The sequence below is a fragment of the Canis lupus genome, chromosome 16, assembly GCF_003254725.2.
Source record: "Canis lupus dingo isolate Sandy chromosome 16, ASM325472v2, whole genome shotgun sequence".
Lineage (NCBI taxonomy): Eukaryota > Metazoa > Chordata > Mammalia > Carnivora > Canidae > Canis > Canis lupus.
In genome coordinates this window covers 11,041,921-11,065,928 of record NC_064258.1, presented here as the reverse complement: position 1 = coordinate 11,065,928, position 24,008 = coordinate 11,041,921, and the positions used below count along the sequence as shown (strand labels likewise).

Below are 24,008 nucleotides of genomic sequence, written 5' to 3'. Positions count from 1 at the left end.
AAAACTGTCCTTAAAAAGTAAGGGAGAGATTAAGACATCCTCAGATAAACCCTAATGGAGTTTGTAACCACTAGATCTGCCTGATGAGAAATGTTCAGTGGAGTTCTGCAAAGTGAAGTGAGGTCACTAGACAGTAACTTAAAGCCATATGGAGAAATAAAGATTTCAATAAAGGGAAATAGGGGTAATTATAAAAGCTATTTCATTATAACAATGCTTTGTACTTTCACTTTTTGTTTTATACATGATTTAATAGGCTAATAAATTTAAGTTAAATAACAGTTATTAGCAGAAAAGCTAGTACTATATATTTAGTACTACTATATATTTTGTCACCCTTGTTTTCTGCATAATTTAATAGATTAAGGCATTGTAAAGAATGATAAGCTTATGTTTTGGGGCACATGATGTATAAAGGTGTAATTTTGTGATATCAGCAACTGAAAAAGAAGGAGGTAGAGCTGTAAAGAAGCAGAGATTTTGTATATTATTGAAATTAATCTGGCATAAATTCAAGTCAGAGTGTTATTATAACTTTAGAATGTTAAATGTAATTCCCATGGTAACCACAGAGAAAATGGCTATAGAATATACACAAAAGGAAATGAGAGAGGAATTTAAAAATGTCAGTATAAAATAAAATCTAAACACAGAAGACAGGAATTCAGAAAATAAGGACAAAAAGCTACTTAAAGATTGGGGTATGGAGGTGGGGGCACAGTCAGCTGAGTGTCTGACTCTTGGTTTCAGCTCAGGTTGTGATCTCAGGGTTGTGGGATCAAGCCCTCCATTGGGCTCTGCCCTCAGTGGGGAGTCTTCTTGAGATTCTCTCCCTCTGCCTGCCCTCTTCCCTCTCAAAAGAAAAGATAAGAAAGAAAGAAAAAGAGGCACCTGTGGCTCAGTGGCTCAGTGGTTGAGCATCTGCCTTTGGCTCAGGTCATGATCCCGGGGTCTTGGGATTGAGTCCCGCATACTTTTCCCTCTGCCTATGTCTCTGCCTCTCTCTCTGCCTCTCATGAATAAATAAAATCAGAAAAAGAAAGAAAGAAAAGAAAGAAAGAAAGAAAGAAAGAAAGAAAGAAAGAAAGAAAGAAAGAAAGAAAGAAGAAAGGAAAGAAAAAATACTTTAAGATAAAATAAAAACAAGCATACTAAAACCTAGGGAATGCAGTGAAAGCAGTTGCTAAAGGGGAAATTTATAACTCTAAATGTTTACATTTTTTAAAAAAGCTCAAATCATCATCCTAACTTTACAGCTTAAGGAACTAGAAAAAGAGGAACAAACGCAACTCAAAGTTAGCCAGAGGAAGGAAATAATAAAGATTAGAGTAGAGATAATGAAATAGTAGGAAAACAGTACAGAAAATGAATGAACCCTAAAGTTGGTTCTTTGAAAAGATCAACAAAATTGACAAACTTGTAGCTGGATGGGCTAAGAAAAAAAAAAAGAGAGAGAGAGTGAGAAGCCTCCAATGACTACAATCAGAAATGAAGATGAGAGCATTACTGTCAGTTCTCTTTTTTAAATATTTTATTTATGGGAGACACAGAGAGAGAGAGAAAGAGAGAGAGAGAGAGCCAGAGACACAGGCAGAGGGAGAAGCAGGCTCCATGCAGGGAGCCTGACATGGGTCTCGATCCTGGGCCTCCAGGATCAGACCCTGGGCTGAAGGCAGTGCTAAACCACTGAGCCACCTGGCTGCCCTGCCAGTTCTACAGATATGAAGTGTTATAAGAAAGCAAAATGAACAATTGTATGACAACAAATTGAAGAGCCCAGATAAAATGGACAAATTCCTAGAAACACAAAACCTACTAAGACTGAATCAGGAGAGGGATGCCTGGGTGGCACAGCAGTTGGGTGTTTGCCTTCAGCTCAGAGTGTGATCCCAAGTCCCAGGATGGAGTCCCACATCAGGCTTCCTGCATGGAACCTGCTTCTCCCTCTGCCTGTGTCTCTGCCTCTCTCTCTCTCTATGTCTCTCAAGAATAAATAAATAAAATCTTAAAAAAAAAAAAAGACTGAATCAGGAGAGAATAGGCAATCTCAATAGCTACACTAGCAAGGAGCTGGAAACATTAAAAAAAAATCTCCCAACAAATGAAAGCTCTGGTCCTGAGGGCTTCACAAATGAATTCTATCAAACATTTAAAGAGCAATTAACATAAATATTCCTCAAACTTGTCCTAAAAATTGAATAGGAGAGAACATATTTAGCTCAATTTTAAGAAGCCAGCATTTCCCTGATGCCAAAGACCCTACAAGAAAAGAAACTACAGGTGTATATCCCTTGTGAATATTGATGCAAAAATCCTCAACAAAATACTAGCAGAGTTCAGCTCATATTAACAGGATTAAATACCATGACTATTCAACAAATGCAAGGATGGTTCAATATACAAAGGTCAATTGGCATAATAGGCCACATCACAAAATATAGGGGGAAGCCCACATAATCATCTCAATTGATGGAGAAAAAGCATTTGACAAAATCCAACATGCTTTCATGATAAAAAGAAAAAAAAGAACACTCAAAGATGGAGTAGAAGGAATACCTCAACATAATAAAAATCACATACAAACAACCCCCAGCAAATGTCACACTCAGGGGTGTGAGACAGGGAGGCCCACATCACTGCTTCCATGAAGCTGGATACTGGAAGCCCCAGCCAGAGTGACTGGGGGAAAGAAAAAAAGCATCCAGATTGGAAAGGAAGAAGCAAAATGTTCTTTGTAGATGATATGGTCTTGTATGTTAAAAACAAACAAACAAATATACAAACAGACAAAAAAACCTTAAAGAGTTTCCCAAAAATACCTATTAGAACAAATAAACAAATTTGCAAAGTTGCAGAGTCAACACATGCAAATCAGTTCCATTTCTTTAAAAAAAAAAAAAGATGTGGGGGAGGGGCAGAGGAAGAAGCAGGCTCCCCACTGAGCAGGGAGCCCACCATGGGGCTCAATCCCAGGACCTTGAGATCATGACGCTTGAGATCTGAAGGCAGATGCTTCACTGACTGAGCCACCCATGCACCCATTGCCACCCATTGGTTGCATTTCTATACAAGAACAATGAACAAACTGATAAGGAAATTAAGGGGGAAATTCCATTTGTAATAGCATCAAAATGAATAAATACTTAGGAATTAACCTCACAGAGGAAGTGAAAGATCTATACACTGAAAATGAGAAAACATTGCTAAAAGAAAGGAGACATAACTGGAACAGAACCCTATGTTCATGGACGGGTCAAAATAGTTGGTATTGTTATTATCCAAAGTGAGCCATTGTTTTAATGCAATCCTTTAATGTCACTTTTTGCAGAAATGGAAAAAAAAATCTATCCTAAAATTCATATTGGAATTTCAAGGGATCTAAAAGTAAAAAACAAACAAATATAAACAAAAAATCCTTGAAAAAGAACAAAGTTGGAAGATATCACATTTCTTGACTTCAGAATTTACCATGAATATATAGTAATCAGAGACTCCATTGGTTAAGCATCTGACTCTTGATTTTGGCTCAGATCATGATCTTAGGGGTCATGAGATTGATCCCCACATCAGGCTCCATGCTGAGTGTGGAGCCCATTTAGTCTCCCCCACTCCTTAAAAAAATGCAGTAATCAAGACAGTGGTGCTTGCATAAGATGGTTATATGGACCAGTGGGATGGCACAGAATAAACTGCTCCTAACCAAATCCTTGCATATATGGTGAAATGACTTTTGACAAGGGTACCAAGACCATTTAATGGAGAGAAGATAGTCTTTTCATGAAATGTTTGGAATAGTAGATATCCACTTTGTGAAATAATGAAGTTGGACCCCTACTAACACCGTATATAAAAATTAGCTCAAACTGGATCATAGATTATAGGGGTGCCCAACTGTCTCAGTTGGTGGAGCATGCAACTCTCAATCTCAAGATTGGGAGTGAGTTCAAGCCTCACATTGGGCATGGGGCCTACTTTTAAAAAAAGAACTACAACTATAAAACTCTTAGAAGAAACCAGGACAAAAGCTTTGTGACATGGCGTTTGTGAGTCATTGGCTATGAATGACATCAAAGGTACAGTTAGGAAATCGGCAAATTTGACTTCATGAAAATTAAAAAATTTTGTGTATCAAAGGTCACTGTCAACAGCATAAAAAGGCAACCTACAGAAATGGGAAAAAATATTTGCAAACCACATATCTAATAAAAGATTAATATCCAGACTTTGTAGACAACTCCTGAACACAACAACAAGAAACAAACAAAACGCCCGGTCTGATTTCAAAATGGGCAAAGATCTTATGTAGACCTGTGTCCAAGGAAGATGTACAAATGGCCAATGAGCCCATGAAAGATGTTCAGTGTCGTTGATCATCGGGGAACTGCGGATCAAAACGTCGATAAGCTGGCACCGTGCACCCACCCAGATGGCTGCCGTTGAAACAGCGGCAAACTGCGTGTGGAAGTGCACTGCTGGCAGGGGTGTGAGAGGGCGCAGACTCTGTAGGAGCCAGTATGCTGGTTCCTCAAAAAGTTTGAAACAGAATTGCCATATGACCCAGCAATTGCATGTCTAGAAACATACCCCAAAGACTGAAGCAGGATTTGGAAGACGTGTTGCCCACCCATGTTCATAACATGATTCACAGCAGCCAAAAGTGGAAGCACCATGGCATCCATCAGGGGATGGATGGGTAAGCAACATGTGGTCTGTCCACACACTGAAGAATCGTTCAGGCTCAGAGAAGCTCGGCCTCCTGACACCTACTCCAACAGGGATGAAGCGTGAGGACATTATGTCCCATGAAATAAGCCTGTCACAAGAAAGACGTGTGATTGTACTAATGTGACATATGTGGAGTGCTGGGCGTGGGGGGCCGGGGAATTGGGGTTTAGCAGGTACGGAGTTTCCTATTTAGAGGATGGATGGTGGTGATGTCAGTGCAGCAGTGTCAATGTACTTAACATGCTGGACTGTGCACAGAAAAATGGTAAAGATGGTAAGCTTTGTGTTGTGTGTATTCACCACGCAAAATAACATCTGCCCAAGGAGCTGTGGGTTGTCAGGGGTTTGGGAAGAGGGAAGGATGGATAGGGTAGAGCACAAGAGTTTTAGGCAGAGACACTATTCCATATGATACTAAAATGGTATCGTGGTTACGATACGAAATGGTTATGTGGCATTCCATGTTTGTAAATCCTGTAGAATATATGACACCAAACGTGAACTCTCACATAAACCGTGGACTTCACTTAATGTGTCAACACTGGCTTATCGATTGCGGCAAATGTGCCCCACTCATGCAGGAGGTTAGTAACGGGGGCTGTGGGGACGTGAAGGGGTATCTGGGAACTCCTATACTTTTTGCCCAGTTTTTCTGTAAAGAGCAGACTGCTCCAAAAACTGACACTTATTTTTTTTTAATTTTTATTTATTTATGATAGTCACACAGAGAGAGAGAGAGAGAGGCAGAGACACAGGCAGAGGGAGAAGCAGGCTCCATGTACCGGGAGCCCAATGTGGGATTCAATCCCGGGGCTCCAGGATCGCGCCCTGGGCCAAAGGCAGGCGCCAAACCGCTGCGCCACCCAGGGATCCCCTTATTATTGTTTTTTTAAAGGAAGCTTTCACACTGGCCAGAATTGGATCACAGGTCCTGAGCAGGCTGGGAGAGCAAAGAAGCAAATAGCATCAAGATGTGACAACAGGGATGATGAGGGGTGCCCCAGGTGACCCCAAATCTCAATGTGTCGGCTGGCAGCCCAGGGGGTCACCATGGCCGCCTGGGCTGGTCAGAGCACTACACGCACACCCAGCCAGGTGCCGTGCCGGGGGCTGCTGAGCACCACAGTAGGAAAGCATTTTAGTCCTGGCGGGGGCGGGGGGGGGTGTTAATCATCTGAACCCTTCACTGGACACGCTAAGATTTTTGATGTGCTTCCTGTTAGCCTAAGGGAAGAGCGCAGGGGTGTGCACCTACCGCATAAAGCGGGTGCCTTTTGGCACTGATCTCATCTCTAGGATCTCGGTTTGAATCAATGCAAAACCAAGGAAATACTGTTGGGCATGAACACAGAAACCAGATACTAAGGTACAGTCATGACGCACTGGGACCTCCTGGCCTCTGGCTCCAGGAGCTGGACCTGTGGGTGACAGGACACAGCCCAGCGGGAAGTGCATGGATTGTGGGGAGCACCTTGGTCTTCTGCTGTCAGCCTGGAGGTATGCCAGGGAAGACCCTGGAGACCACACAGGCTTCCTTCCATTCCCTGGCCGTCCCGTGCCCCTGCTGGTACATCTGGGGCCACCCTGTGATAAACTGTTTGCAGTGAAATCTTTGACTCAGGCTCTGTTATGGGGGCAGACACCCAGGAGCAGAGGCAGGAATCCCAAATGGGGGCTGGCGTCTCAGCATTGGCCAGCCAGGTGGACAGGGGCAGGGGACTGGACAGTGGCCACTGCACACGTGACAGCCCTGGGCCCTTGACTCTTGTCCCCACCTGCAGCTCACTCAGGGCTTAGGGGTGGGCCTGAGCCCCTCTCGGCTTCTGTCTTCCCTGGCACATCTGGGGTGGTTCCTCTGAGTCAGGCTAGGGTCCACACGGCAGATAGCACGCTCTTCCTGCAGCTGTCTCCAGTAGGCGGCCACACAGGAAGTGCTCGCACAGACTCGCTTATCAGCTCAGCCTTGCCGTGGGGGCCAAGGTCTGGTCCACCTGGTGATAGGGAGAGCCCGAGGGAGGGAGCAGAAGGTGAGTACGGTGCACCTGTGTTGTTTGCGTGGGGCTCCCCGGGACACTGTGCTCCTGCAGGGTTGGCGGGGACAGGCCTGGCCCAGGGACAGGAGGGAGGGGGACGGGGCAGAGGAGCTGGGCAGGCGGAGGAGGCTTTTGCATCTGGGATCTCTGTGCACTGTCAGGCCTTGGGAAACTGAACTTCCCCCTCCACCCAGAGGAGGATGATTGTCACTGGTCACTCCACCTCTAACTACCCCCTCTGTTATCAGGCTGTTAATATTAATTAACAACAGTTGCTAAGGTTGGCAGTGCAAGGTGTGTCCCAGGAGCTGGCCTGGTCCCAGGAGGGGGCCGGGCACAGAGGGGCTCTGAGGCTGGGCGGTCTGCACGTGGGCGGGGTGGGAGCGTGGGGGCGTGGAGGGCCAGTTCTCGCTTCAGGAAGTAGGTGAAGGGGAGACCCCTCCCCCACCGCATGTCACCAGGAGGCTCATTGAGAGGGTGAGACAAAGCCAGGACAATGTCACCAGGAGGCTCATCAAGAGGGTGAGACAAAGCCAGGACAGAGAAGGTGGATCATTAACTAGCTGGCAGCCGTGGGAGGTGTGGGGCTCAGCCCCATTGGTCCCAGACAAGTCAGGCCAGGCTGTCCCTCATGGGGAGGCTGCCTTGCTGCGCACCCCCAGTTTAAGTACATGAGCTGCCTAGGCACGCACTCTGTGTCCCCAAGAGCCAGAGCTTAGCTGTCCCCGGCTGTCCCTGTGGCCTGGGCCCACTGCCCTCGGACCCCTTCCCTGCACAGGGATGGCGGACACTGGCCTGAGGGGCTGGCTGCTATGGGCACTGCTCCTGCATGTGGTGAGTCTCGGTGCTCCCGAAAGGGGTGCGGGGCGGGGTCCTGGGTGGCCCACATCCCCAGGTCATGGCTTAGGTGGACCCAAGAGTTGGGGCCTGGGGATGACGGAGTGCCTCCCATCACCGGTGCGCCGTGGGCGTCCTGGCCTGAGGTGGCCAGCAGAGGGGTCAGGGAGGGTCCAGTCCTGGAAGGCTGTTGGGGTGGGCTCGGGGGGATCACCTGGTGAGCCTTTAGTTCCTGGGGGAGCTCTGGGGGCTCTTACCTCAGGTTGCTCTCTGACTCCCAAGTCTGGGAGGATGGGTGAAGGCTTTCTGCCCCAAGCAGATGAGGGCAGGGAAAGCTCTGCACAGAACATCTGAGAGGGGCCCTGGGCCCCCGGGTGTGGGCTGCAGCTCGGGCAATGGCAGCCACCTTCGAAGCAACACTGCCCCAAGGGCACAGGGCCACCTGGACTCAGTTCCCAGCCTGGCCCGGGCCACCGTGTCTCAGCAGGACTACAGAGCCGCCTCCAGCCCATCCCACTCTCCCCACCTGTCCCCTTATCGTCCGATGTGACCGTCCGGCCCCCTCCCCCTCTTCAGTGACCCCCTTCCTCAGGATGAAGGCCTGGCGATGCCTGTCACCCATGGCCCCTAGATACCGTGGAGACACCCTGCCCCTGCCAGGGCCTCCCGCTGGGCACCCTGCACCTGCCCCCACTGCCCAGAGGCTCCCGAAGCGCTGCCTGGCGCCGGGGCCTGCAGTGATGTCGTCCCGCCCCGCAGGCCCAGAGTGAGCTGTACACACCCATCCACCAGCCTGGCTACTGCGCTTTCTACGACGAGTGTGGGAAGAACCCAGAGCTGTCTGGGGGACTGGCGCCTCTGTCTAATGTGTCCTGCCTGTCCAACACGCCCGCCCCCCGTGTCACTGGTGAGCACCTGACCCTCCTACAGCGCATCTGCCCCCGCCTCTACACGGGCACCACCACCTATGCCTGCTGCTCCCCCAAGCAGCTGCTGTCCCTGGAGACGAGCCTGGCGGTCACCAAGGCCCTCCTCACCCGCTGCCCCACCTGCTCCGACAACTTTGTGAACCTGCACTGCCAAAACACCTGCAGCCCCAACCAAAGTCTCTTCATCAACGTGACCCGCGTGGCTGGGGGCGGGGGTGGCCGGCCCCAGGCTGTGGTGGCCTATGAGGCCTTCTACCAGGACACCTTTGCCCAGCAGACCTACGACTCTTGCAGCCGGGTGCGCATCCCTGCGGCTGCCACGCTGGCCGTGGGCACCATGTGTGGCGTTTATGGCTCCACCCTCTGCAATGCTCAGCGCTGGCTCAATTTCCAGGGGGACACTTCGAATGGCCTGGCTCCCCTAGACATCACCTTCCACCTGATGGAGCCCGGCCAGGCCCTAGGGAGTGGGATGCAGGCTCTGACCGGGGAGATCAGGCCCTGCAACGAGTCCCAGGGCAATGGCACGGTGGCCTGCTCCTGCCAGGACTGTGCTGCGTCCTGCCCCACCATCCCCCAGCCCCAGGCACTGGACTCCACCTTCTACCTGGGCGGGCTGGAAGGTGGGCTGGCCCTTGTCATCATCCTCTGCTCTGCTTTTGCCCTGCTTACCACCTTCCTGGTGGGTACCCGCCTGGCCTCCTCCTGTGGCAAGGACAAGACGCCAGACCCCAAGGCAGGCATGAGCCTGTCTGACAAACTCAGCCTCTCCACCAACGTCATCCTTAGCCAGTGCTTCCAGAACTGGGGCACATGGGTGGCCTCATGGCCGCTGACCATCCTGTTGGTGTCCATCGCCGTGGTATTGGCCTTGTCAGGAGGCCTGGCCTTTGTGGAACTGACCACGGACCCAGTGGAGCTGTGGTCGGCCCCCAGCAGCCAAGCCCGGAGCGAGAAGGCTTTCCACGACCAGCATTTTGGCCCCTTCCTCCGAACCAACCAGGTGATCTTGACGGCTCCCAACCGGCCCAGCTACCACTACGACTCCCTGCTCCTGGGGCCCAAGAACTTCAGTGGGGTCCTGGCCTCTGACCTCCTGCTGGAGCTGCTGGAGCTACAGGAGACGCTGCGGCACCTCCAGGTGTGGTCGCCCGAGGAGCAGCGCCACATCTCGCTGCAGGACATCTGCTTCGCGCCCCTCAACCCTCACAATGCCAGCCTCTCCGACTGCTGCATCAACAGCCTCCTGCAGTATTTCCAGAGCAACCGCACGCACCTGCTGCTCACGGCCAACCAGACGCTGACGGGCCAGACCTCCCAGGTGGACTGGAGGGACCACTTTCTCTACTGTGCTAAGTGAGTCCCCCCGCCGTCAGCTGCAGCCAGGGCTGCCATGTGCAGCCAGGTCCCGTGGTCCTGCCTGGCTCCGCATGTCGTATGTCGGTCTCAGGGGCTGCGACACACCCTTTCTCTCCCTGCCCCCCTCTAAGCCCCACTCCCTCAGGGCTTCCTACCCGCTGTTGCAGATTTGCCCAGGGCCATCGTGGCCTCTCCAGTTCTGGCTCTGCCTGGCCATAGCAGTGGCATCCTTGCCCATTCTTGCTTTGTGTGTCACAGAGCTGTGCGACGGACCCACACGTGCATGCCTCCGCTTGGGGGCCCGTGAGGTGCCCTGGGATCAGGGCAGGGTCCCCCTGTCAGGCGGTAGCCACATGCCTGGCTGCCTGCACTGTGCCATGGTGTACCCAGGACACTAACGAGGCCTCAGGGCTGGGAGGGAGGGCTCTGGAGCCCCGCGCCCTGAGGGCAGCAGGTGGGCAGGCAGTGGCCTGGGCTCTCTGAGGCTGCAGTGGGCGGAGGTCCTTGACATCTGGTCTTGGGCCTGCTCACACTCTGACACAGGACCTGAGTCCCCAGAGAGCCCTGGCCTGGGCAGAGGTTTTTTCTGCTGACATCTACCCCATGAGAAAGCGAAGCTGAGAAATGAAAGAATATGTATTAATTCTTTAAAAATGACAAGAGTAAGCCTGTTACACATCAACAGAGGTAGTACAGTATCCTGCTTAGTAGAAGGCAGCTGGATTCCAGCATCTGCGTGTGGCCTGTTGTTTGTAGTACAGTGAGAACACCTGGCTCTGCACCTGTGTGGCCAGACGAGGGAGCCACGCCGTGACAGCCTTTGCACGTCCTTGGGAGTCACCTACCATACCTCACCCAAGTCAGCAGGTGGTTTTTAACTAGGTGTTAGTTGCAACATGGAATCTGAAACCACGTGGGTGAACTGTCTGTGCCCCTTATACGTGAGGGCAAACAAGGGGGAAAAGGCAAACAGCATCTCAGTATTATTATGAAAATAGTCTTGTCCTTGATGCCCCTGGAAAGGGTGTCCAGGACTCCTAGGCTCTGACGCCACAATGAGAACCATGGGATTAAATGGGAGACCCAGTGCTCCACCCCTTGGGGAAGCCCACGTTTGGGCCACTTCCCAGAGTCTGTGTCTTGGCCCCTGTTGGCCCTGAGAGGTGGTGGGTCAGGGAGGAAGCTCTGGCCACAAGTCCCATCCTCATGCTGGCTTTATTTTGATTTTGGATGCTCACAACTCTTGGGTGGTCTGGTTATCCCCATTCCAGAGACAGGAAAACTGGGGCCCAGGGGTGGTGAGCAGCTCAAGGTCACACAGCAACGAGGGCGCCTAGGACAGCTGGTGAGCGTCGTTCTCACTCATAAAGAGCACTTCGGGGGATCCCTGGGTGGCTCAGCGGTTTGGTGCCTGCCTTTGGCCCAGGGCTCGATCCTAGAGTCCTGGGATCGAGTCCCACGTCGGGCTCCTGGCATGGAGCCTGCTTCTCCCTCTGCCTGTGTCTCTGCCTCTCTTTTTCTCTCCCTCTGTCTACCATAAATAAATAAATAAATCTTAAAAAAAAACATTAAAAAAATAATAAAGAGCGCTTCGTCCAGGAGCCCAATACGTGCTGGCAGGAAGGCAGGAAGGCTCGGTAGAGATGTTCCCAAGGTGGCAGGGCTGCTCATCTGCCTGCAGGGCAGGAGCATCTGAACTCAGGGCCTGCAGGGGTCCAGGCTGGTGGGGGAGGAGACTGAGCAGCTCGAGGCCCGCGCAGCCACCCTGTAGGAGGAGTCCAGGGGCCATGTGTGTGCATGTGTGTGTGATGCTCACCCACCTCCTTGTCTGGGATGCAGCCCAGAGCCCTCAGCCTCAGGCAGGTATGAGAGGAGAGCTCCGGTTCACTGTGGGTTGGGACTCAGGAAATCTTGTTGGGAGAAATGGTTCTGACCGAGGGGTCAGGTGCTGGTGCTGGCAGCGGGCACAGGGCCAGGAACAGTCCTTCCTTCTCCCCCCAGCGCCCCACTCACCTTCAAGGATGGCACAGCCCTAGCCCTGAGCTGCATGGCTGACTATGGGGGCCCTGTCTTCCCCTTCCTTGCCGTGGGTGGCTACAAAGGTAAGCCGGGTGGCCCCAGGGAGGCCAGCGAGGGGGTGAGATGGGGCAAGGGCAGTGGGCAGGAAGGAGGGAATAGTGATGGATTCTTGCTGCCTGGGGGTGGCCAGGCTTGGGAGGGGCACGGGGCTGCAGACCTGGCACGTCCTCCAGGTTCTCCCAGCCTGCCCAGGTCCTCTGGTCTGTGCTTGGGTTCACACGTCTTGCCCTTGGGTGAAAGAGGGAAATTGGGTGGAGCGTTGGACAAGGACTTAAATATGGAAGGTTGGGGAGGGGAGCAGGAGTGAGGCTGGAGAGGAAGGGGAGCAGGGGCAAGGAAGGAGGGTGGCTGAGCATTTCTCATCCCAGGGAAGGACTACTCTGAGGCGGAGGCCCTGATTATGACCTTCTCCCTCAACAACTATGCCCCTGGGGACCCCCGGCTGGCCCAGGCTAAGCTCTGGGAGGCAGCCTTCTTGGAGGAGATGAAAGCCTTCCAGCGGCGGACAGCTGGCACTTTCCAGGTCACATTCATGGCTGAGGTAGGCTTTGGGGTCCCTGGCTCTGCAGAGTGGGTGCCCGTGTCCCCGGCGGGCCTCCCTCTTCCTGAGCAGCCCTGGGCCCGCCTGTCTGGGAGTACGGGACTCTGCAGTCTCTGCAGGGGCTCTGGGAGCCTGTGGGTCAGCGGGGCTGGGGGTCGTGTGTCCGCAGCGCTCCCTGGAGGACGAGATTAACCGCACGACGGCGGAGGACCTCCCCATCTTCGGAGTCAGCTACATCATCATCTTCCTGTACATCTCCCTGGCGCTGGGCAGCTACTCCAGCTGGCGCCGGGTGCCGGTGAGAACCGCCAGAGGCACAGGGGGGCGGCCTGGCCTGGCAGGACATCCGGAACCCTCCCCTCAGTGGCTTCCCAAGGGGTTATGCTTCCTGGAAGCAGCCTGCTCTCAGAGAAGCCCCCCTGGAGCAGGCGCAGAGCTCACCTGTAGAATGCCCCACCTGTAGAGCTGACCTGTAGGCGCCGAGCTTGCCCGCCCTTCCGTAGCCAGGAGGCTGAGCCTGGTCCCTTTGCAGGTGGACTCCAAGGTCACGCTGGGCCTGGGCGGGGTGGCGGTGGTGCTGGGAGCAGTGACAGCGGCCATGGGCTTCTTCTCCTACCTCGGCGTGCCGTCCTCCCTGGTGATCCTTCAGGTGGTGCCTTTCCTGGTGTTGGCCGTGGGCGCTGACAACATCTTCATCTTTGTTCTGGAGTACCAGGTGAGAGGGGGGCTTTCCTCCCAGCCCAGGTGCCGCCCTGCAGTGAGTTGGCACACCTCCTCCTCCGGGCCCGCCCCGCCCCACAGTCCAGGCTGATCTAGCCTCTCCCGTTGGTGGCCATTGAGGGACCCAGGGATATGTCCGAACAAGCCTGCTACGGACACCCCAAAATGCACCAAGCGTGTCTCTGGGCCAGACCCCACAAAGTGGACAAGGCGGAGAGCAGAGGCTTTGTGGGGGGATCTGCTCCTGATGGGAGAGTGGGAGCGCGTGCCCTCTCCCCGCTCCCTGCTCCTGGCTGGCTCTGCATGCTGTCCCTCACCTCCTGCAGAGGCTGCCCCGGAGGCCGGGAGAGCCGCGGGAGGCCCACATCGGCCGAGCGCTGGGCAGTGTGGCCCCTAGCATGTTGCTCTGCAGCCTGTCTGAGGCCATCTGCTTCTTTCTAGGTGAGCCGGGGTGGAAGGTGGGGGCACTGCCTGTGGGTGGCCCCCTTCCCGCCAGGCCCTGATTCTCACCCCTGCGCCCCCCAGGGGCCCTGACCCCTATGCCCGCTGTGAAGACCTTTGCCCTGATCTCGGGCTTTGCCATCGTCCTGGACTTCTTGCTGCAGGTGTCAGCCTTTGTGGCTCTGCTTTCTCTGGACAGCAGGAGGCAGGAGGTAGGGGGGGGGGCAGGGACCCCAGGCCTCACCTCCTGGGGGGGGGGCTTTATGTCCTGGAGCAGGCTCAGAGAGCGCGGCTGGGTGCAGGGGCAGCATGCCTGTGGGCCACGTAGAAAAGTCATTGTGTCTTGGTGATTTATGGGAATATAAACAAACCTGGGAAGTGCAAAAAGGTCAAGGAAAAATGTAAGAGAGATGTTGGCAGGGGGCTGTCATTTGTGCGACAGCGCAAAGTTTAGAGGTGTTGGATCAAGAGAGAAAAGAAACCCAAACAGCGCAGCACCCGGCGCGTCCCTGCGGGGGCTGCTTGGGGACCACCTGCAGGGGCTGCCTCCCCCCAGGCCTCCCGCTTGGACGTCTGCTGCTGCGTGAGCGCCCCGAAGCTGCCTGCACCCGGCCAGAGCGAGGGACTCCTGCTTCGAGTCTTCCGCAAGTTCTACGTCCCAGTCCTGCTGCACCGGGTGACACGGGCGGTGGTGGTGAGTGGGGCTGGGGGCCGCGGTGGGTGGGGCTGGGGGTGTGGGTTGGTGGTGAGTGGGGCTGGGGGCCGCGGTGGGTGGGGCTGGGGGTGTGGGTTGGTGGTGAGTGGGGCCGGAGGCCGGGGTGGGTGGGGCTGGGGTGTGTGTGGGGGCTAGTGGGGCTGCGGGAGTGGGCTGCGTGGCAGGTGGGGCTGGGGGCGCGGGGGGGGGGGCGGTGGCGCGGCGGGCGGAGGCAGAGCAGGGGCGGGGCGGGGGTGGGAGGGTCTGCTCAGCCTCCCCCCCAAGGGGCGGGCGCCTTAGTGACCCTGCCCCGCCCTCCTCAGCTGCTGCTGTTCACCGGCCTCTTCGGGGTGGGGCTCTACTTCATGTGCCACATCCGCGTGGGATTGGATCAGGAGCTGGCCCTGCCCAAGGTGAGGCGCACCCCACCACCTCGGCTCGCTGGCCGTGCTCCCCTGGGTCCGGGAGGGTCAGCGACCCCGCGCGGGGCAGGGCCGGGCCGCGAGAACCGGGGACAGCAGCAGACTCCGCGCGGAAGGACCAGGCGCAGGGGTGGCCGCGGGCCGCGGGCCTGGGGGCGGGGGCGGGGGGGCGTGGGGAGCGGGCACGCAGCTCTGGGCTGGCGGGGGAGCTGGGGAGCTGGCGTGCAGGCGGAGTGAGCGGCCGCCCTGGGCCTGCCCGGAACTGGGCACGCCGCGTCCTCAGGCCTGCGCTCTGCAGCGCCGGCGTCGGGGCCCAGGCCCCCCAGCAGGGTCAGGGGCGCCAGGGGTCTGAGAGCCTCGTGGGTGGAAGACGGCTGTGAGGGGTCCGGGCACCCGTAGTATCGGAGGAGGGTGGAGGTGAGGGTACCCCACCTGCCAGAACACCCCTGCTCCCCTCGACACCCAGCACTGGAGCCCCACACTGTGTGTCCTGTGTGCGGTCGTCTGCTCAGCATCACCTGTGCCGGGTCCCTCCAGGCCGAGGGGTTCATACTACGCGAGCACACGCACACACACCCCATCTGGTTTACACATTGCTTGCCTGCTGCGGACTGGGGTTCCCTTTTTCTGAGAGGTTGGGAATGAGGCTGCCTTGAACGTGGATGCAGAGCGACTTCTTCTCAAACCTGCTTCCTTTGGGTGTGTTCCCAGAGGTAGAACTGCTGGATTACAGGATGATTCTAATTTTAATTGTTTTGAGGAGCCACCAGACTGCTTGCCCTGAAGCTGTTCTATTTCGCATTCCCTGCAGAAGTGCACCAGGGCTCTGGTGTCTCCACATCAACACTTGTTTCTGGCTTTTTTTTCTTTCTCTGTTTCGATGGCAGCCATCCCCACAGGTGTGAAGGGGCATCTCCGTGCAGTTTTGACCTGCTTTGCCTGATAAGTGGCAATGCTGAGCATCTTGCCATGTGCTCACTACCCGTTGGTGGGTCTTTGAAGAAAGGGCTGGTCAAGTCTTTTGCTTATTTCTGAAACAACTTGTTTGTTGTGATTTGGTTTCTTTGTGAATTTTGGGAATTCTCTAGATATTCTGGGTATTAATCCCTTATCAGGTACATGATGCAAATGTTTTCTGCATTTCTATTGGTTGCGTGTCCTTTTTTTTTTTAAGATATTGTTTATTTATTTGATAGAGAGCAAGAGCACAAGCAGGGGGAGGGGCAGAGGCAGAGGGAGAAGCAGACTCCCTGCTGAGCAGGGAGCCTGATGTGGGACTTGATTCCAGGACTCTGAGATCGTGACCTGAACTGAAGGCAGATGCTTAACTGACTCAGCCACCCAGGTGCCCCATAGCGTGTGACTCTTGATCTTGGGGTCATGAGTTCAGGCCCCATATTGGGTGTGGCAATGACTTAAAAATAGTCTTCAAAAAATTTTATTTTTCAAAAAGTCCAATTTGCCTATTTTTCTTTTTGTTAACTGAGCTTTTGGTGTCATTCAAGAAATAATTACCAAATCCAGTATCCTGAAGTTTTTCCCATTTTCCTCTAAGGGTTTCACAAATTCAGCTCTTCAGTGTTGGATCCACTTTGAGTTAATGTTTGTACATAGTCATGTATTTTTTTCTTTCTTCCTTTCTCTTTCTTTTTTCTTTGTTCCTTCCTTCCTTCCTCTTCTTTCTTCTTTCTCTCTCTCTTTCTTTCTTTCTTTCTTTCTTTCTTTCTTTCTTTCTTTCTTTCTCTTTCTTTCTTTCTTTCTTTCTTTCTTCTCTCTTTCTCTCTCTCTTTCTTTCTTTCTTTCTTTCTTCTCTCTTTCTCTTTCTTTCTTTCTTTCTTTCTTTCTTTCTTTCTTTCTTTCTTTCTTTCTTTCTTTTGTAGGCTCCATACTCAGCGAGGAGCCCAGCCTAGTGCAGGTCTTTTAGTTGTAAGTTTTGAAATCAGGAAATGTGAGTCCTCCAATTGTTTTTTTAAAGATTTATTTTGTTTGAGAGAGATAAAGAGATAGAGATAGAGCAAGCATGTGTGCAAGAGCAGGGGAGGGGTAGAGGGAAATACCCTAAGCTGGCTCCGCACTGAGTGCGGAGTGCAGTGTTGGACTTAATCTCTCAGCCCTGATATTATGAGCTGAATCAAAACCAGGAGTTGGTGGGGATCCCTGGGTGGCTGGGGATCCCTGGGTGGCTCAGCGGTTTGGCGCCTGCCTTTGACCCAGGCCGCGATCCTGGAGACCCGGATTGAGTCCCATGATGGGCTCCCTGCGTGGAACCTGCTTCTCCCTCTGCCTGTGTCTCTGCCTCTCTCTCTCCCTCTCTATGTCTATCATGAATAAATAAATAAATCTTAAAAAAAAAGATTGAAAAAAAACAACAAAAAAAACAGGAGTTGGATGCTTAATGGACTGAGCCACCGAGGCCCCCCCCTGAGTCCTCCAAATTTATTTATTTATTTATTTATTTATTTATTTATTTATTTATTTATTTATTTATTTAAAGATTTTATTTATTTATTCATGAGAGAGAGAGAGAGAGGCAAAGACACAGGCAGAGGGAGAAGCAGGCCCCGGGCTGAAGGCAGTAATAAACCACTGAGCCACTCAGGCTGCCCCTTATTCTTCTTTTAAAGAATGTTTTGGGGATTCCTGGGTGGCTCAGCGGTTTAGCGCCTCCTTCAGCCCAGGTCCTGATCCCGGGGTCATGGGATCGAGTCCCACATCGGGCTCCCTACATGGAGCCTGCTTCTTCCTCTGCCTGTGTCTCTGCCTCTCTTCCTCTGTCTTTCATGAATAGATAAATAAAATCTTAAAAAAAAAAAAGAATGTTTTGGCTATTTGGAGTCCCTTGTGAATTTTAAGATGGATTTTTCTATATCTGCAAGAAACGCCATTGGGATCTTAACAGGATTGCACTGAATCTGGAGACTTTCTAGCAGCCTGTACGATATTCAGTCTTCCAGCCCATAAATGCAGATGTCTTCCCACTTATCTGTGTCTTTAATTTCTTTCGGCAATGCTGCCTGGTTGACAGAGTGCAGGTCTTTCACCCCTTGGGTGACATTAATTTCTAAGTACTTTATTATTTTATGCTGCTGTCACTGGACATTCCCTAGTTCCCTCTTTGGGTTATTCACGATTCATGTATAAAAAGACCGAAAAAAAAAAAAAAGACCACTGATTTCTGTGCATTGATCTTGTAACTTGCAACCTTGCTGAATTTATTTACTAGTTTTAAGGGGCTTGGGGTAGACTTTTGGAGTTTCATGTACAGAATGTCATGTAACCTACGGCCAGAATTTTTCATGTAGTCCTTGTACTTTTCAGCTCCAAAATTTCCTTCTGGGTTCTGTTTCATATTTTCTATTTGTTCATCATTCCATTTTGTTCACACTTTTCTTTTCTTGGTTTTGTCTGAATCTTATTTTAGCTTTTCGAGCATCCCTAAAACAGGCATTTTAAAGTTTCCGTCTGATGCGTCCACCATGTGGTCTTTCTCGAGGAGGTCATCTGTTGATAAATGTTGGTTCCTAGGTATGGGCCCTACTTTCCTGATTGTGTGTCTATGATGTTTGTTGAAAAATGGACAGTTGAGTCTTTTTTTTTAAAGATTTTATTTATATATTCAAGACAGAGAGAGAGAGAGAGAGAGAGGCAGAGACACAAGCAGAGGGAGAAGCAGGCTCCATGCAGGGAGCCTGATGTGGGACTCGATCCCGGGTCTCCAGGATCATACCCTGGGCTGAAGGCAGCAACAAACCGCTGGGCCATTGGGGCTGCCCACAGTTAAGTCTTATATGGTGATTCTAAAGATCGGATTCTCCCCCTTCCCTGAGATATGCTTTTTTATAAAAAGTGACTGTTGCTGGTGTTTCTGTCCTGGAGATTAGCCTGGGGTATAGAAGGATAGTCTTACCAGGTCATTTCTGAGCCCAAGCCTCTCCCTGGTAATGGGAGGTAACTTCTCTTGTATTTGTGATTGCCTTTGAATGTCCCATTCCTGAAACATCTGGCTGCCAAAAGGGGAAAAAGGGAAAACACAAAGAGAAAAATTAATAAACTGGTCACTGGTCACTTAAAGCTCTCAGCAGATGTGCCAGGCTGAGGCCAGGGAGCTTATGGCAGCAGCCCGACTGTACCAGTGAGGCTGGAGCAGCGGTCAGCTATCAGAATGCAAATCCGCGATCTTTTAGGGGCTTGGGGTTCTCGTGTTCCATGCTGGACCCCTCAAGCTGGGTGCAAAGTGCCTGTGTGTGGCCAGGTAGCTGCTGCAATGCTGAGAGCTGAAGGCAGGTGACGTCGAGCACAATTTGCTTCCAGACTTTTCCCTGGGAGCTGCGAGCCCTCGGCAGAACCTGTGGCTGCACACCGTCTCTCTCAGACAGGTGCTGCCAGCAGAGTGGTGTCCAGGTGGGGGATGGATTCCTGGTACCTTCGACTCTACTTTCTCTCACACCACTCCCAGGCTGTATGTTTTAGGAGAAGCGAACAGATCATGCAACTGCCTGATACACAGCCTCGAGGGTGTGGTGTGCACGTGGGTGTTTACACGTGGGCATGTGTGTGGGCTTTGGTCACACACCAGCTTGTTAGGCTGTCGCTGCAGCAAAATGGGGATAATGGGAAGGGGCAACGTTACATGTACATGAATGTGTGTGTGTGTGTAAGAGAGAGAGAGAATGTTCATGCATGTTGGAACCTGGTGTTCTGTGCTTATACCTACACGCATGTGCTCTGTGGGTGTACCTGTTATCACACCAGGATGTGTGTACCTCTGAGCACTTCTGTGAGCCTGTGCATGTACTTCTGTGATTGTGCACCTCTGTGTGTGCATCTCTGTGAATGTGCATGTAACTTTGTGTGTGTGCACCTCTGTCATTGTGCACCTCTGTGGGTGTGCATCCACCTCTGTGAATGCACACCTCTGTGGGTGTGTGTGTACATCTGTGAGTGTGCACCTCCATGAATGTGTGTGCATCTCTGTGAGTGTGCAGCTCCGTGGGTGTGGGTGCACCTCCGTGAGTGAGCGTGCACCTCGTGTGTGCACCTCTGTGTGTATGCACGTCTGTGGGTGTGTACCTCGGTGAGTGTGTGCGCACCTCCATGGGTGAGTGTACACCTCTGTGTGTCCTCTGTGACTGTGCACCCCCAGGACCATATGTGCACCTCCATGAGCATGTGTGCATCTCTGTGACTGAGTGTGCACCTCTGTAGGTGTGCGTGCACCCTCATGAGTATGCATGCATCTGAGTGTGCACCCCCATGAGTGCGTATGCACCTCCGTGTATGTGCACATCCATGAGTGTGTGTGCAGCTCCGTGAATGTGCACCCCTGTGAGCACAAGCGAGGGTGAGCCCCTCAGGAGGAGTCCGGCCCCAACCTCAGTGACTGCCTCTTGTTCCAGGACTCATACCTGCTGGACTATTTCTTCTTCCTGAACCGCTACTTTGAGGTGGGGGCTCCCGTCTACTTTGTCACCACGGGAGGCTACAACTTCTCCAGCGAGGCGGGCATGAATGCTGTGTGCTCCAGTGCCGGGTGCGACAGTTACTCCTTAACCCAGAAGATCCAGTACGCCACCGAGTTCCCCGAGGAGTAAGTGCCCGGCCCAGCCCTGTGTGCCCCCAGCCCCCCTTCCTGGCTGGCTCGACTCTACCCAGCTGCCCTCCTCCTGTCATGGGCTTGGGGGGTAGGCCACCTGGTTCGGTGCCCCCATCCCCAGCCTCCTCTCCCCTGCCCCTCAGGTCTTACCTGGCCATCCCTGCCTCCTCCTGGGTGGATGACTTCATCGACTGGCTGACCCCGTCCTCCTGCTGCCGCCTTTATGCCTTTGGTGCTAATAAGGACAAATTCTGCCCTTCGACTGTCAGTGAGTGCCGGGCCTCTGGGAGCTCCCACCTACCACAGCTTGGGGAAGCTGAGGCAGGAGGCAGGGGCATGGCTAGGCCCTCTTCGTTCCTCCCGTGATCTCACAGGGCAGTGAGGGTGCAGGCACAGGCTGGGAGCACATGTATGGGGTCCCACCCCCTGAGCTGTGATCTTGGCTTGCTGACGCTCATGGGTGGTGGTGGGGAGAGCTGAGCTCAGCCTGTGGCTCTGGCCCCCCCATAGCTGCATTTGTAGGTGTAGTGGGAAGGCCCAAGGGGGTCGTTTCTTTGCCACCCCCCCACGTTGCTTCCTCATCTGCCATAGTTGCTGGCAGTTTCCATGACCAAGAGGGGGAGTCCTCCTACAGAGACAAGTGCAAACACCTCCAGAGCACACCTGCCACACGTTTCAGTGGTGGAAGTGCCTGGGGACCCGGATGAGAATGGAGTGGAAGGGGCTAGAGAGCAGCAGTGCCGGCCCTGGGGGTGGCACTGCCTGGAGCCCCCCCTCTCTTTGCAGACTCCCTAGCCTGCTTGAAGAACTGCGTGAACTTCACACTGGGCCCTGTCCGGCCATCCGTGGACCAGTTCCACAAGTACCTTCCCTGGTTCCTGAGTGACCCGCCCAACATCAAGTGTCCCAAAGGGTAAGCCTGGGGTGGGTGGGGAGCACAGCCACTTGGGTGCTGGAGTGCGGAGCGCAGACCATCGCGAGGATGGCTGTGGTCTCTGATGAAGCTTTTGCACTGGCCTCCTTGCAGTGGGCTGGCAGCGTACAACACCTCCGTGCATTTGGGATCTGATGGCCAGGTTTTAGGTAAGCATGGCCTGAACCAGCAGCCCTGAGGGGTCACCAGCAGCCCCAGGGGAGAACCTCTCAATCTGCAAGCTTCTCCCCTTCCTTCTTCAGGGGGTACTCCCACCTGCCCTGTCCTCAGAGGTGTGTTATGCAGCAACCCCCTCCCCAAATCCTCAGTCAGGGAGACATTCCCAGACTCTTCCAGGGGTGGTGCCGCCCTGAGGAGTCACTCACGCCTCTTTCTCACATTCACCAATTGCTCACCATGTGGCAGCTGGCTACATGGATGACTATTGCCCCTGCCTGAGGTCACCCTGCCCCGCTTCTGGATCTCCCCTCGGGAAGATGCACATGGGAAGACTAATTGAATTAATTTGAAAAATATGATGCATGTTTTGAAAGCCTAGAGCGCAGCATTTAGCTTTATCTGGGAGTTGTCTTTAGGTGCAGCCATCAGCGGCAGGAGGAGTGGAGGCTCAAGGTGGGATGAGGGTGGGGGTGGGAGTAGGAGCCACTGTAGAGCTGTGGGCGAGCCCCCAGCTCTGCGCCCCTTGCTCATGATATAAGACTATACCACTGCAGGGGCTGCCGAGCCCTGATGGCAGCAGGTATGCCCCAGGGTGTGAGGGCGCCCACAGCGGGGCCCTGACCTTGCCCTTCCTCCACCCCCGGCTGGCGTAGCCTCCCGGTTCATGGCCTACCACAAGCCGCTGCGGAACTCGGAGGATTACACTGAGGCCCTGCGGGTGTCACGGGCGCTGGCGGCCAACATCACGGCCCAGCTGCGGCAGGTGCCAGGCACCGACCCGGCCTTCGAGGTCTTCCCCTACACGTGAGTCCCAGCGGCGGCGGGGGCAGGGAGAATCCCCTAGAAGGGGGCCACCACATGCCGCAGGGCTGACGGCGCTCCGCCCCGCAGGATCACCAACGTGTTCTACGAGCAGTACCTGAGCGTGGTCCCCGAGGGCCTCTTCATGCTCGCCATCTGCCTGCTGCCCACCTTCGTAGTCTGCTGCCTGCTGCTGGGCATGGACCTACGCTCCGGCCTCCTCAACCTGTTCTCCATCGTCATGATCCTCGTGGACACCGTGGGCTTCATGGCCCTGTGGGGCATCAGTTACAATGCCGTGTCGCTCATCAACCTGGTCACGGTAAGCTGCCCTCCGCCTTGCAGAGACCCCGCACCCCCACTCTTGCTCGCCTAATGCCCCTCTCTGCCCCAGGCGGTGGGCATCTCCGTGGAGTTTGTGTCCCACATCACCCGCTCCTTTGCAGTCAGCACCCGGCCCACCCGGCTGGAGAGGGCCAAGGAGGCCACCATCTCCATGGGCAGCGCGGTGAGTATGCCCACCGGCCCCCGCGCCCCCTGCTTGCTACCCTGCGCCCGGCCTCACATCCACCTGTGACCCTGCAGGTGTTTGCTGGCGTGGCCATGACCAACCTGCCGGGCATCCTCGTCCTGGGCCTGGCCAAGGCGCAGCTCATCCAGATCTTCTTCTTCCGCCTCAACCTCCTCATCACCGTGCTGGGTCTGCTGCATGGCCTGGTCTTCCTGCCAGTGGTCCTCAGCTACCTCGGTGAGAGGCCGGGTGCCTGAGTGCCCACCGGCCAGGGCCTCCCGCACCGCCGCACTCCTGCACCCAGTGGTCCCAGCCCAGCAGGGCCCGTTCACATAGCAGCCCTGCCCCCTGTACCCCTGTACCTCTGCACCCAGCCATCCCAGGTCAGCAGGCGCCCTGCCCTGCAGCCAGCCTCTCTGATACAGTGGGTCCTCCCTTCCTATTCCCTTCCACCACCACCCCTGCCCCTCTGTTTCCAGATCAGATCCCGTGCTGCCTGAGATCTCCTCTCTCCTTTCTTCCAGAATATCCTGTGGCAGCACCCGGCAGGCCCTCCTTGCTGAGAGAAGCGGTCCCTCATTCCGTTGACAGACCAGGGCAGGGAGGACCCTCCTGCTCAGCGCAGGCCTCCCTGACTGGGGTCCTCTGTGGTTGTTCTCCTGCAGGGCCTGATATCAATGCAGCTCTCGTGCTGGACCAGAAGAAGACAGAAGAGGCCATCGGGGCCCCTGCCCACCTGGTCCCAACATCCACGGCCAGCAGCACCTATGTCAACTACGGCTTCCAACATCCCGCCAACGGTGTAGTGGGCGACAGTTCTCTGCCCCGCAGTGGACCGGACCTCTGATGAAGCCGGAGCCCCTATGCTGGCTCACCAGCCCTGGGCCCCGGGGGCCCCTTGACCCATCCTCCCACTCAGGGTCTGGGAGAGGCTGTCTCCGTGGGAGTGCCTGTGCTGGGACATTCTGCATCCACCAGGGTGCATCCATGAGGACACGATTATGCTGAAGGCGGCACATGGCAGTGTGAATGTGATCTGTTCCTGACCTGTCTCTTGGGAGTTGGCGTGTCTTCCTCGTGCAAGTTTTTAAACCTAAATTCCCTGTATCTATATGTAAACAATATATAGTAGTATTTCACATTTTGAAAAGTTTCATAAATGGTATCACTTGATGAATGCCACACACGTTAGATTCATTCACCTGGGTCCCTGTAGACCTCGCCCAGTCG

At 54.0% G+C, this 24,008-nt stretch overlaps 1 protein-coding gene across 1 annotated transcript; it reads left to right on the top strand.

Annotated features, from left to right (window-relative positions):
- The first annotated feature begins 7,221 nt into the window (after nucleotides 1-7,221).
- Nucleotides 7,222-23,928, top strand: NPC1L1 (NPC1 like intracellular cholesterol transporter 1). The gene is made up of 19 exons (XM_025433672.3): nucleotides 7,222-7,592; nucleotides 8,355-9,880; nucleotides 11,885-11,985; nucleotides 12,331-12,503; nucleotides 12,673-12,801; nucleotides 13,036-13,218; nucleotides 13,550-13,664; nucleotides 13,749-13,876; nucleotides 14,221-14,358; nucleotides 14,682-14,771; nucleotides 20,177-20,367; nucleotides 20,517-20,641; nucleotides 21,160-21,286; nucleotides 21,401-21,456; nucleotides 22,120-22,270; nucleotides 22,358-22,589; nucleotides 22,662-22,775; nucleotides 22,853-23,015; nucleotides 23,444-23,928. Exons 1-19 carry the CDS (start codon nucleotides 7,539-7,541, stop codon nucleotides 23,623-23,625), a joined length of 3,978 nt encoding a protein of 1,325 aa, XP_025289457.1. The 5' UTR covers nucleotides 7,222-7,538; the 3' UTR covers nucleotides 23,626-23,928.
- Nucleotides 23,929-24,008: the final 80 nt, after the last annotated feature.

What these genes read in the sequence shown, in the direction of transcription:
- NPC1L1 (XM_025433672.3), top strand. Translation starts at nt 7,539, where the DNA reads ATGGCGGACACTGGCCTGAGGGGCTGGCTGCTATGGGCACTGCTCCTG. An exon ending in ATTCTGCCCTTCGACTGTCA is followed by an intron (nt 20,642 to 21,159) that starts GTGAGTGCCGGG and finishes CTCTCTTTGCAG; the next exon opens with ACTCCCTAGCCTGCTTGAAG. An exon ending in CCATCTCCATGGGCAGCGCG is followed by an intron (nt 22,776 to 22,852) that starts GTGAGTATGCCC and finishes GTGACCCTGCAG; the next exon opens with GTGTTTGCTGGCGTGGCCAT.